The following is a 12,530-nucleotide window of genomic DNA, read 5'->3' as shown; positions in this document are numbered from 1 at the left end:
AAGTTAAGCAAGTCTGCTTAACTTTGTCTTTCGCCTTAACAAAGTAGACAGTAATGCACTGGCTTAAGTATTTTCTGGTTTAGACCAGCTGTGAGGTTGAGACCTCAGATGGCACTTCAGAGAAACGTGCAGTAAAAGGATTTGGTACCTTTGGCTGTGGAATCTCCTTGGGCTCTGGGGGTTGCTGAGTCTAGAAGCTCTTCACGGAGAATACTGCCTGCACATTCTGCACATGGATCCTGTTCCTGTGCTCTGTGTGACATGTATCTTTTCTATTTTGAAAGGGCTGGAGTGAAAGAAAGGAAGTGTAGAAGCTGGGAAGCACTTCTGGACAGAATACCGAGACAAAACGTCACACTGGAGAAAGAACATGCCAGGCATGGCTTTTTAGTGTTTTAAAAGAATATCCCATTGAGTACAAGTCAGGCTTTACTGAACTCTAATGTAAAGCATGCACATAAACCCTTTGTGAGCAAATTCAAGCCTCATGTTCAGTATTGCAAGGGGCTTTTGTGCATGAGCCTGTGCTTTTAAAAAGCTGCAAAAGGCCTTGCAGCTCTGTTGGGAGGGAAGGAAGTCTTTCTTCCTCTGTTCAGGTAAAGTTTGGGCCCTCCAAGGGACATGTAGTGCTGTTCTCAGTAATTCCTGGCCTGTCAAGCATGTTACTGATGAAGCAAGCCATGGCTGTGCTACTTACATAGCAGTATGTGATAAAGGCTGACAGTTGCTTTGCTTCACACTTTCCTTACTAATTTGCTGTGTAGTTTGAAGATGCTTCTGAAGAAATCTCAAGAGAAAGCTGATGGCATAGGTGGGGAGTCCCTGCTCAGTTTTCAGGGGGAGATGAAGGACAGCTGTTCTCCAGTGGCCAGCAAAGTTGGTGAACTAAGAAAGTTGAGCTCTGGTTGGTCTGGTGGATTTTAGGGGATTATTTTTTCTTGCTCCTGCTGCTTTTGTAGCAGATGCTGAAGGTGATGAACATGGGTGTAACCATCATGATGAGTAAAAACCATGAGCCAGCAGTCCCAGCAGGGCTGCCAAGATCAATGGCCTCATGGACCAGGACACAGTCCTGGGGGCCCCAAGGAAGCAGAGCAGAGCTGCTCCCTATACATGTTAATACTCTGCCAGCAGGTGACAACGCATCCTCAATGCTCTCCCCACCTTACAGGTTTTCACAGAAGTTGGTCCCTTTTAGCACTCTCTTTGATTTCCTTTTGTTTTGCCACTTGCAAGTTGCTGACAGTTCCCAACAGCTGGAGATGCAGTCAAAAAAATGCATGCAGCAGGCAAAATGAAACCAAGACCTGCAAGAATAGCTCCCCATTTTACATGGAGTCAGGGTGAATGATCTGTCTGTAGCACACTAGCTGTAACTTTATTGTTGACAAATTTGAATGCTTGGGCTTTGATATCGGGATCTGCACATTAGTGCTGTACTTCTGAGATCCACTTCCCTATGCCTCCTTTGGCCCAGCCTGCTGGAAAACTAATATGCAGCCTTTTCTTTTCCCACCCTTCCCCAGCCACTGCTGAACAGCCACCATTGTCAGCGATGAGCAGATGCCGAAGCAAAGGAACCACCAGTAACAGAATCATAGAATGGTTTCCTCCGGAAAGGACCTGAAGATCAACAAGTTCCAGTGCTTTACCACCTTCACAATAAAGAACATCTTCTTCATATCTGACTTGAACTTCTGCTGGTTTAGCTTAAATCCGTTACCCTTGTCCTATCACTACAGTCCCTGATGAAGAGTTGCTCCTCACCATCCTTGTAAGCCCCATTCAGATACTGGAAGGGCTGCTTTGAGGTCACCATGCAGCTTCTCCAGGCTGAAGAGCCCCAACCTTCTGAGGCCTGTCTTCATACGGGAGGTGCTCCAGCTCCCTGATGGGCCTCCTGGCCTCCTCTCAACTTCCTCCAACAGCTCCATGTCCTTCTGTTGAGGACACCAGAACTGCAGAGTACTGCAAGTGGGTTCTCACTTAGAGGAGCAGAAGATGGTGGTCACAGGTAGCTGAAGGAAGCCTGGAAACCTTTGCCTTCCACCTTGTGCAGCCACTAGCATCTAGTTCAAAGTGTTGTGTTACAGCTTGATATCTAATTAACAGAGTCATCTAGTATGTGTCTTCATTTTGCTGCACAACAGGAGCACTTAGGACCTAGCACCTTTGGAGAATCAGTCCTGCGGAGGGCCCCAAGAAGGAGCACACATCTGTATCCTTTTGCTCTTGGGAAGCTTGATTGTGCTCAGATCAGGGACTAGCACTGAGCAACTGCTAATAACCAGTTACCAGACTCTTCCTGCTTTTTTAAAGCAATCTTGCTGGTAGTATGGGCAGAAGGTGGTGCGTGAGCTGGAAGCCACAGAAGCTTTGTAGATCCCATGAGGATCTGGCAGATTTACAGCCCACTGAGGGGAAAGGTGTGAAGAAGTGGGCACAAGCTGGAGCAGGGGGAATCCCATTTCAACCTAAAGAAAAACTTTTCCTCTGGTGAGAGACCGGGGTAACTGGCACGGGCATGCTGCTCCCTCAGAGGTAGGGAGCCAAAGGGGGTCCCATGGCCAGCACAGCAGGGCCAGGGCAGTCCCAGGGTGAGCAGCCAAGGCACAGCTCTGAGGGTAAGGCAGGAGGTCAGGCCAGGCTGTGCTGGGGTTCAGGCCCAGTGATGGTGTAGGCTTAAAGTTTAAACTAGCAATAGTGTTGTGTCTTTAATGCAGACTAGAACACACTGTTCTAACTTACTAACATGTAGAGAGAAAAGAATGGTTGGCTGTGATTCTGAGAAAACTCCAGGAACAAACATGCCAACAAAGTTTTCAAGCTGACAAGCAGGTATTCTTTATTGCGGCGCCAGGAGACACGGGGGATAGCTCCTCCTAACGTGTGTCTCTCTATTGCTACACAAGACATCCTTATATAGTCCCTGGGCATACATACATATTAATGAGGCTACGTATGGATTACATCACTTTCCAGAAAGCTCCCCACATGTGTACAGAATTGTGGTGGTGGTCTCTGAGGGTTGTTTACTTCTTCCAACAATCTTCATCACTCCTGGCAGCCTCTGAAGCATGCACAGTAGATGCTTATACCAGTTTAAGTGGTTCATTAGCATCAGAGACATAATAATCCTCCTATCCTTACTTATCAATTAGTTTAACAGTAGCCTATCCTGGACACCTGCTATTCCCAGATACTCCTTAGCCCTGTGTCCTGTTATTCTAGACTGTTTTTCTTAAGACTACATCAACTATAACGATTTATCTTGTGCCAGTATGTTCTCTATCTGTACTCTATTTTTTCTTCTATGTACTGTGCACCTCAGTAATTTTCCACTGCTACTGTTACAAAGCCATTGAACTTAACATTGCTTAAAACTAATTCTAAAGGTTTATATATTCCATTTTGTGATTTTGTGTTCCCCTTGTTTCAGCTGACAAGGGAAGGAACATCACGGGACTGATAACAACTAAGGAGACAGTAAGTGAGACCAACGATGCTAGTGTTCAAGACAAGCAGCCTGGCACCCACTGTGGAGTGAGACTGGAACAGAACAGAAGCAAGGGACATACAAACTGCTAACTCGGCACTAGGATCTTGCAAGCGTGTGCAAGCACTGTGGTCATTCAGTTAACACTGATTATCAGCGACCACCAGAGACCCCACTCAGCAAGAAAGCATATGCATAATCAGAACGTAAATATTATAATTGGTTCCTGAAAGGCTATGAATACACATGAGTATGCTAAATATACAACTGCTGCTGGCATGTAACGGATGTGCTCACCTTTGCAAAACGATGCGCGTGCACGCCCAGCACTGCAATAAAAAATGCGTGCTTTCTAAAACTCCAAGTTGAGTCTTAGAGTTTCTCTGACTGACTTTTATGGTAACAGTGGCAAGCAGGGTCAGACACTGCTGGTCAGTGATGGCCAAGCAGGCCCACAGGAAGGCTGAGGGCAGGCAGGGAAGGCAGCCTGCAAGCTGGTTTCTGGAACAGCGAGGGCCATGGCCAGGCACAGCAACAGCCAAGACAGAGACTCCATCTTCAGGTGAAGGTGAAGCTGAAGATAGGGACACTGCAGCTGAGGCAGGGCCTGGAGGCCTCTGCCTACACCCAGTGGGGCCTCCTGAGCCCATGGGCTGGAAAGACCAGCTCAGTCTGCTGGATGACTTACTTTTGTGCCACAGAGAGGTTGTGGAGTCTCCCTGCTTGGAGATGCTCCAGACTAGAGATGGCCCTGCTTGACCTGCCCTGCCTGACTCTGCTTTGGGCAGGCCAGGCCAGGGCCAGACAAGATGAGGCCACTTCCAGCCTCCATGACACTGTGTTTTTAACACACAGATGTCCCCCGCTGATCCAGGACATTTCATACCAATACATGCATTCATGCAGGCCCGGTCTTATTTGGACAGACCTCCTGCTTTTCTTATGAACCTTTTGCCCGAGTCTGATCTTCTCTTAGCTGTAACTGTGTCAGCAACAGACAAAACAACTGCAGACTGTATCCAGCATTGCCAGGCGCAAAGATGGCAGCAACCATCGCAGACACCAAGCCTTCCAGCCACGTGCTACTCAAGACTCCCCAGTGGAGGGATCGCAGCTGCCATAATGGGTCAGTGGAGACTCCATTTTTCAGTGCTGCCACTGATTTGGTCCCATATCGGCAATCTATTGCACAGTGGTTTGGCAAATGTATTTAATGTTTGTCAAGAGACAAAAGCTACAATGAGAAGAGGGACTGTGTTGCTTTCTCTCTCCCATGCAGTTTGTTCCTATGGAGTTAACACTGTTTCTGTCAACACTGTTGCTCTTTCCCTTCAGCACTATCCACGTTAAGACTTTTGAGCCAGTAAGGTTGTTAATTTAATCTTCCCATCCATAGAGGCAGTGAGGCAGGTCCCGCAGTCCATGTCTGTGCTCCAATCCACTGTGACAACGAGAGCTCTGTGTCCTCCCAGGGAAAGACAGCTCTCCAGAACTTTTTCCTCACCATTTAACTAAAAGAAGGAAAACAAGATTTTAAGGAGGCAAGCTACTTCGGCAGGGGAAGTGCACCAACAGGAGAAGCCAAAGCATGCTACAGACTCCATATCCTTATCAGCATACATAATTAAGCCAAAAATCAGAAAGAAGTTGAGATGTATGTAGAACACATGTGGAACTGGATTTCCAGTCTCATGACTGAAGCATGTGTTCTCAGCTTCTGAAACGGCTGAGCTGCTGGAATTGAGCAAGGCAGTCTAAGAGCACAAACTGATGAGGAGCCCATAGGCCTAAGCTATAACTCTTGTTAGTGTGGGTGCTCTGAATGCCCCAGATGCAAAGTAAAAATTCTAATTTGCCTTGCAATGGCTTATACTCATCTGTAATGACTAAAGAATCAGACAAGTGGGCTGCAATCAGTAACCACCTGTTGTGGTGGCACAGAAATTTGGGTATTTGGAACCATTCAGCCTTACCCTTAATTTCAGTGTACACTAAGAGCAGATAACCAGGCTGGGACTAACATAGTAACAGCAAGCACACAAGGCAGATTGAAGATGAGCATCAGCCAACAATCACATGTTTTGCATTGAACTGGCATGTATCAATACATTAAAAAAAAACCCAAAACTTCATCCTAGGCAATTGGGCACTAAGGAAAACTGTTGCAGCTAAGCTGAAGAACATGCAGCATCCATACTCTGCCTACATACAGAAAGCCAAACATGTACAGGGGGTTCAAACATTTGCTAAACACCACATCAAACTGAGCAGCAACTTTCACAGAGCAGGGATGGATAGGTGCTGCTCAAGAACCTCTAGTTGCTGATGTTGCAGGCTTGTAATAAGAGCTTGTACAGATGCGTAAGAGTATTCCCCACCACTTCTGAGACTTACTTTAAAAATTACTGCCCCAGTAGAGGTACATGTCAACATATAGTTGCCCTCAGAATCAAAAGCAAAAAGCTTTCCTCATGGGAACTGGACTTTCTTGTAGCCACTGTACCCAGACAGAACAAAAGGACTTGTAGCTTCAGTGGGAAGATGGTACTCAGACACCTTCAAGCCACTTCTGTGAATATTCCACTGAATAAACTAGAACGACAAAAAGAGATTACAAAAGCCCATAGTTACATTGACTGGGATGAAAGCAAACGAGCCATTACTCTTTTAAGCCAACTGGTTATTCCTCACAAAACAGAATATGGCATTTTGACATGTGTATCTAAGTGACTATCTATAAAATGCAAGCTGCAAAGGCTGCAGAGTGCCTACTATCCAGGCAAATATAGGCTCTACCTTCCCCCAGCACTGCTGCCTATGTGTCTTTCCACATTGCATGCAGGATCCTGGTTGGAATTCACTTAACTCTCACCAGCCACATCTTCAGGCAGGTGGATCCCTCCCTGAGCTACATCTCTACTGCTCAAGACTACAGAACTGCAGAAATTGAAGCCTTTTATTATAAGCAGCTATAAGGGAGCTGCTGACAAGGAAATTTATACAAAGTGGTCAAAGATCTGCTCCTTTGTTGAATCCCCAGATCTGTAATGTGGTGATGTCAGGGGCACAGAAAGGTCATCTTCACATGGATTCCCTAGGAAGGGGATGTTACCAACAGCAGGATTTGCAGATAAGGCCTGAGACAGCTCCAGCTGTTAATATACTTTCCAGCCACTCTCTCTACAGAAACTGCACAGAGCAGGATGGTGCTGCACACCTGAGATTACAGTCAGCTGTCCGCAGATCCCCCAGATTCTGAGGCTATTTTTACTGCTATCCCCACCACATGGAGAAGACTCCAGAAGGTATCTCAATCAGCTGAGCAGTAGAAGGTCACCCAGAGCCTACCTTGCCATCCTCGCCTATGCTGTAGACTGTGTTCTCATCACAGCTGAACTCAACGGAGTAGACTTCTCCATTGTGTGCCTTCCAGCTCATGGCACACTCATGCTGCTACATATCTGAGGGGAGAGCCAGTACTGAACACAACTCATACTCACACAGAACTGAGCTGAAGAGAGAAGTCCTTTATGTTCATGAGGTCTCTGCCCCAGCCCTCTAGACCAGTCTGGGGGAGCCCAAGAGGCAATCCTAGCATCCTGTGCTTATCCTCCTGCATGTGGCTTTTACATTGACCACAAAAAAAAATCATTGCCTGTAATTAGGCACCTCTTCCCGTAACTTTACAGGGCTGCTCACTGTCAACGGCAGGCATTTTGCATCTAAGCCTCACTGACACCTTTAATTTTCTCCCCCCCTTCTCCACTCTCACAGCTGCTGCCAGCTCTGTCCTCCCAGACACAGGGCTGCAGCCTCCAGCTCAGCAACCAGGCCAAAAGCAGATCCCTCATTCACATTCTTAGAAGAGGCAGGCTCAAATTGCCTCTACTACAAGGACAGGCTGAAGAGGACAACACCTGAGAAACAGAAATTGCTCAGGGAACAAGGACAGATGGGAAACCCTTGCCTTCAACTAGAAGGTCACACATTAATTTCTTTCCTCATGACTCAGCCTCTGGCAGTGGTACTGCTACGTGGCACACCCAAGACCACACGGCTCCAGGGCAAGTCAACTCTGCTCCTCAGCAGGAGGGAAACAACAGATCCAGCAGCACTACCAAGGTCGCCAGCCAGTATTGCCCAGAAAAAGGTTTATTACAATTCCCTCCTGAGAGCTACTGTGGCAAGAAAATAGCTTCCACCTTGGTGTTCAAGCATATCCCACAACTGCCTCCCTGCTGGCAGAAGAAGGGTGCTACGGGCAGCAGGAACACCAAAGGGCCACCTCACTGCTCAATTTCACAGCGTCATTTAGGTTAGAAGTTACCTTTAAAGATCATCAAATCCACCTGTTACCCCAGGACTGCCAAATCCGACACTAAAACATGTCCCTAACCACATCTACACATTCTTTAAATACTTCCAGGGATGGCAACTCCACCAGTTCCCTGGGCAGCCTGTTGCAATGCTTGATGACCCTTTTGGTGAAGAAATTTTCTTAATATCAAATCTAAACCTCCCTTGGCACAGCTTGTCCTCTTCCCCTCATCCTGTCACTTGTTACTTGAGAACAAAGATCGAACCCTACCTCACTACATCCTCCTTTCAGGTAGCTGTTGAGAGTGATAAGATCCCCCCCGAATCTTCTCCAGACTAAACAACCCCAGTTCCAGCAGCTGTTCCTCATCAGACTTGTGCTCCAAGCCCTTCACCAGCTTTGCTGCTGTTCTCTGGACCTGCCCCAGCACCTCAACATCTCCTTTACACTGAGGGGCCCAGAACTGAACACAGTGTTCAAGGTGTGACCTCAGCAGTGCCAAGTACAGGGGGATACTCACTGCCCTGGCCCTGGTGGCTACACCAGTGCTGATACAGGCCAGGATGCCACTGGCCTTCTTGGCCTCCTGGACACAAGCTGGCTCATGCTCAGCTGCCTGTCAACCAACACCCCCAGAGCCTTTTCCAACATACCAAAAAGACAAACAATCCCATCTGCAGCACTGGTGACCAGTAGGTTGCCATTGTGGTTGAAAGCTGTGCAGTTAATAGCAATGGGCTCAGGCTCCAGAGAGAACTGCAGCTGGAAGGGAAAGTCTACATTAATTCCGGGAAATGGAGCTCTGGGGTGCTGAGGAGCTGATCGCCAGGGGAGGAAGGAAAGACTGTATCTGGCAGCAAGAACTCCTTCAGTTTGGAACCTTTTACCTCTCATGACTATAGGCTTTTAAGGCTGGCAGCTGCATTTTACTGTGACACTAACCCAACAATTCACATCAGCCAAGCCACAGCTTTCTTGGCCATGGCCTCAAGGCTGTAAACCCAGCTTCTGGCAGGCATTAGCCTATGTTACTTTCTCCTACACATCAGGGACAGCATTTCTTAAGAGCAAAGGTGAGGAATGGAATGAGGACTCCCTGTCAGAATCTGACACATTTAAATTGAAACAATGGATAAGATAACACAAGATGAAACCTCTGAATGAAGCACTTCGCTCAAAAGAAGGGAGGGAAGAGGAAATAGCAAAGAAAACCCTTCAATATAGCTCAACTGGAGAAAACCCAAGCAAAGAATCATTCACTCCACTTGGGACATTTTCAGTCATAAACTCTGAAGGCAGCATAGTCCACCAAAAAAACCCACAACACAACACCCCCCCCAAAAAAAAAACCCACAAAACCAAAAACACAAAACCAACAAAAATACCCCCCCCCAAAAAAAACAACAAAACAACATACCAAGAAAACAAAAACTTCTACCCAAACCCAAAAGCTGCTTGCACTATTCATTTTTCTCCTGCATGTGACAGAGTGGAAAGCAGGAAGGGGGCTAAAAGAAGAGGATTGAAAAGAAAGCATAATTTAGAAAGAGAGCTCCTACACATTGAAACAGAAGACACTCATTCTAAGCAAGCAGTCTGAGACAGGAAAGCAAGTACCTGCTGCTTCATTGTTTTAGTGTCCCACAGTAGCAGCTTCCCAGGAACTTGGTTCATGCTTTTGCCCCCAGAGCTGACTGCTGAGAAGTCCATGTGGGAGATGGGGCTCTGGGATGCTGCAGAACACACAAACGAGGCACCACTTGGGCTGCAGGCAAGCGAGAGGATACTGAAACACAGCAAACAGTCTGAATTGCCTTTCCAGCAGCTGCCTCAAGGACAACACTCAACTACAAGCTCTCCCAGACAGGGTACATTGTACAGGAGGGCAGAATTCAAATGCTTGAACTGATTTTGTCCATTTTGCATTTAGCTAAGCAGTTTTACATTGCTCAGACAGGGACTGCCCTCTGGACAAAAGTTAGAGTCCTCCAGTTGCAGGAAAGCAGTGGGAATATTGAGACTTCACCTACCTTTTCACAGTCAAAACCAGCAATATTTATATTTATATACAAAAACCAGTATTCCAGTTACCTGGGCATATCTGCATCAATGCTGATTTCACAGAGATTCTTCTTTGCTTCTGTGTCATAAAGACGAACCATCCCAACCCCACTGCCAAGCAATAGCTTGAAACCAGCAAGGAGGAGATGAAAGGAATGTGAGTGAAGAGTACAATGACACTGTCCAACAATCAACATCACAATTTTTTTTCCTGTTTGTGCATTCAGATTAAACATCACTCCATTAGGGCACATCCTGTCTTCCTCTGCATATCATGCTGAGTAAGACTATCCCTAAGCCACAGAAGTCAAAATAAAAGCACTTCTTTCCAGCACAAAAAAGATCCAATAGGCAAAAAAGTGGACTGAAAGCTACTTTCTAGACTATGGCTCAACATTATAGGATGCCAGACTTACATGGAGTCTCAATATCTAGGGGAGCAAGGAAAGAGTAACACAGAACTAATAACTTAAACTGAAGAGGAAACTAGCAGAAGCCACCTCCTTTCATCCAGCAGAGAATTAAGTTATTCAGAGCTCACACATGCTTTAGGAGTGGTGCTACAATTTAAATCAAAAGTAAAACCATGGAGGGATGTCTTACCATAGGAAACTAAACTAGCCAGATCCTTCTTAATTGAGAGCCTGATTTGCTGCTAAATCCCCATAAATTTCAGCAAAAAGAATCTGTTGACAAGCAGGAAATAAACTCCACAAAGCAGAAGAAACATCAAACCAACTGCATATACAACTTCCTCTCTAAGAGCAAAAGAAAATAAAGACAAGCTATAGCACCAGCTCTTCACGGGTGGTATTATGGGGTTTAATTGCAACACATAGTCAGTGCCAGAATGTGTACAATATTCCCCTGGTTGCAGGCCTGTCTTCGCACACAGCCCCGTCTCTTCACCAAGGGAGCTCATGAAACACTAGCAACAGCTCCAGGACTCAGAAGGATGCATATAATTCAAGGCTCCTCTCTACTAAGAGAACCAGAAAAAATAAAGTGCTATAGGAAACTTTTTAACTGTCATGATTTTTAAGCAAGCCCTGAGCTCCTTATGCACACAGCAACTCCCAGTTCATAAGGCTCCAGTATAAAACTGGCCACAAAGCCCTTTTCACACCTGCACAAGTAGAATGACAACACCACACCCATGCTCCCCTCTCCTCTGCTTTTGGCCCAGGGTGTGAATAAAGCCCCACTGATCCCTGCTGCAGGGTTCCCATGGACTGTTGCACCAGGCTGTCCTGCCTGCCAAGTGGCTGCCTCCTCTGCCTGAAGAGGCACTTCTCTTAAAGGAGCTGCTCCTAATCTGCCACTGTACTCAACACTGCATCTTCAGAACTTCGGTCTCAGAGGCAATCAGTGAACACCTTGCTCAATACAGAGTACACTCCTCACTCTAGTTTTCTTAGATTTCAGTTCCCCATGTCCCACTAAGTGGAAACTAGCATATCCACAATGAGCTTATCCACAGTGCAACTATGTAGAAGTTAGTGGGCAGCAACACAGCCACAAATCATCTGACATGTTTCTCAAGTGTCTACACGCAAACTACTCACCAGCCGATCACGCTTGGTTGCCCATGCCAGAGACAGCAATGGAGATTTGGAAATGGATGAAGCTTTAGTTTGCATTATGGGGTTAAAAGACCACACTTTGATGACCCCATCCACATCCAAGCTGGCCACCCACCATCCAGCGCAATCAACCCTATGGGCAGAAGGAAACTGATTGGATTTTTTCTCTCCCTGAAGTTCTTAGATGAGAGCATATGCCCCAGTAATCCTTCCTCTCCTGGCCACACACCAATTCCTTTTGCAGGAATCAGAACTTCCTTGCAACACTTCCTGCCCCTTCCACAATGAAGTGCATCAAGCTTCACATGTAAAGTATAATGCCCTTAAGCAGTATCACCTTGCTTTCCCAGGGAGTTTCTTCCTGGCTGGCATCTCCCAGTCACAAAAATCTCTGTCCATTCTCACTGCACAACCTACAGGCTATTATCATTCATGCCAACTTTACTGCCCTACAACCCACAAGATTACACGCACAATGTGCTGGACAGAACAGAGGCTGGGAAAAGAGGCTGGACAGCCTCTACAGAGCCTTCTACGAGAGGCTTCTTCTGCCAGTCCATTACCTGCAGTACATGATGGATGAATGGTGCTCCCCATACTCCTCCTGGCTCAGAATGATGAAAGGCTGCTCCTGCCGGACACCCACAGCCTCTGCATTGCTGGCAGGCATTTTGGCTGAAGTCTCTGTTTGCTCTGCATGCAGCTCTGAGCATGGCTCCATCTCAGCTGTGCTAATATCTGTTTTCTTCTCAGCACTTTGGCCCTGAAGGAAGAAATCCTGTGTGAAATATAAGGAACCAGCAGCACCTCCAGATCTAGCTCTTCAGCCACCCCAGCCTGCTGGGAGAAAAAAAAAAAAAAAAAAAAAAAATATCTATACTGGAAAAGAAGCACTCTCAGCTCAACACACATTGTGCTCTGCCAGGGACCTACCTTTCTGAGCACAATGATGGTGTGTTGCACAACTGCACCATTTAATATGGCTTCCTTGGTTGAACAGTCCCTTATAACCCCCTCCATTTTCCCAGCCATACACATTAAAACAAACCACAACATCATTTTGGCATATATC

At 46.5% G+C, this 12,530-nt stretch overlaps 1 protein-coding gene across 1 annotated transcript; it reads right to left on the bottom strand.

Annotated features, from left to right (window-relative positions):
* Positions 1 to 4,382: 4,382 nt before the first annotated feature.
* LOC117436208 (WD repeat-containing protein 91-like) lies at positions 4,383 to 12,230 on the bottom strand. Its single transcript, XM_034063105.1, is given in 8 exon segments — positions 4,383 to 5,007; positions 5,891 to 6,088; positions 6,845 to 6,957; positions 8,468 to 8,576; positions 9,432 to 9,600; positions 9,906 to 10,000; positions 11,441 to 11,591; positions 12,022 to 12,230. Coding segments are annotated over 8 exon segments (1,158 nt in total). The 5' UTR covers positions 12,180 to 12,230; the 3' UTR covers positions 4,383 to 4,842.
* Positions 12,231 to 12,530: the final 300 nt, after the last annotated feature.

The sequence above is a fragment of the Melopsittacus undulatus genome, chromosome 5, assembly GCF_012275295.1.
Source record: "Melopsittacus undulatus isolate bMelUnd1 chromosome 5, bMelUnd1.mat.Z, whole genome shotgun sequence".
NCBI lineage: Eukaryota > Metazoa > Chordata > Aves > Psittaciformes > Psittaculidae > Melopsittacus > Melopsittacus undulatus.
The sequence above is the reverse complement of the archived record's forward strand: the minus strand, read 5'-3'. Positions and strand labels throughout refer to the sequence as shown.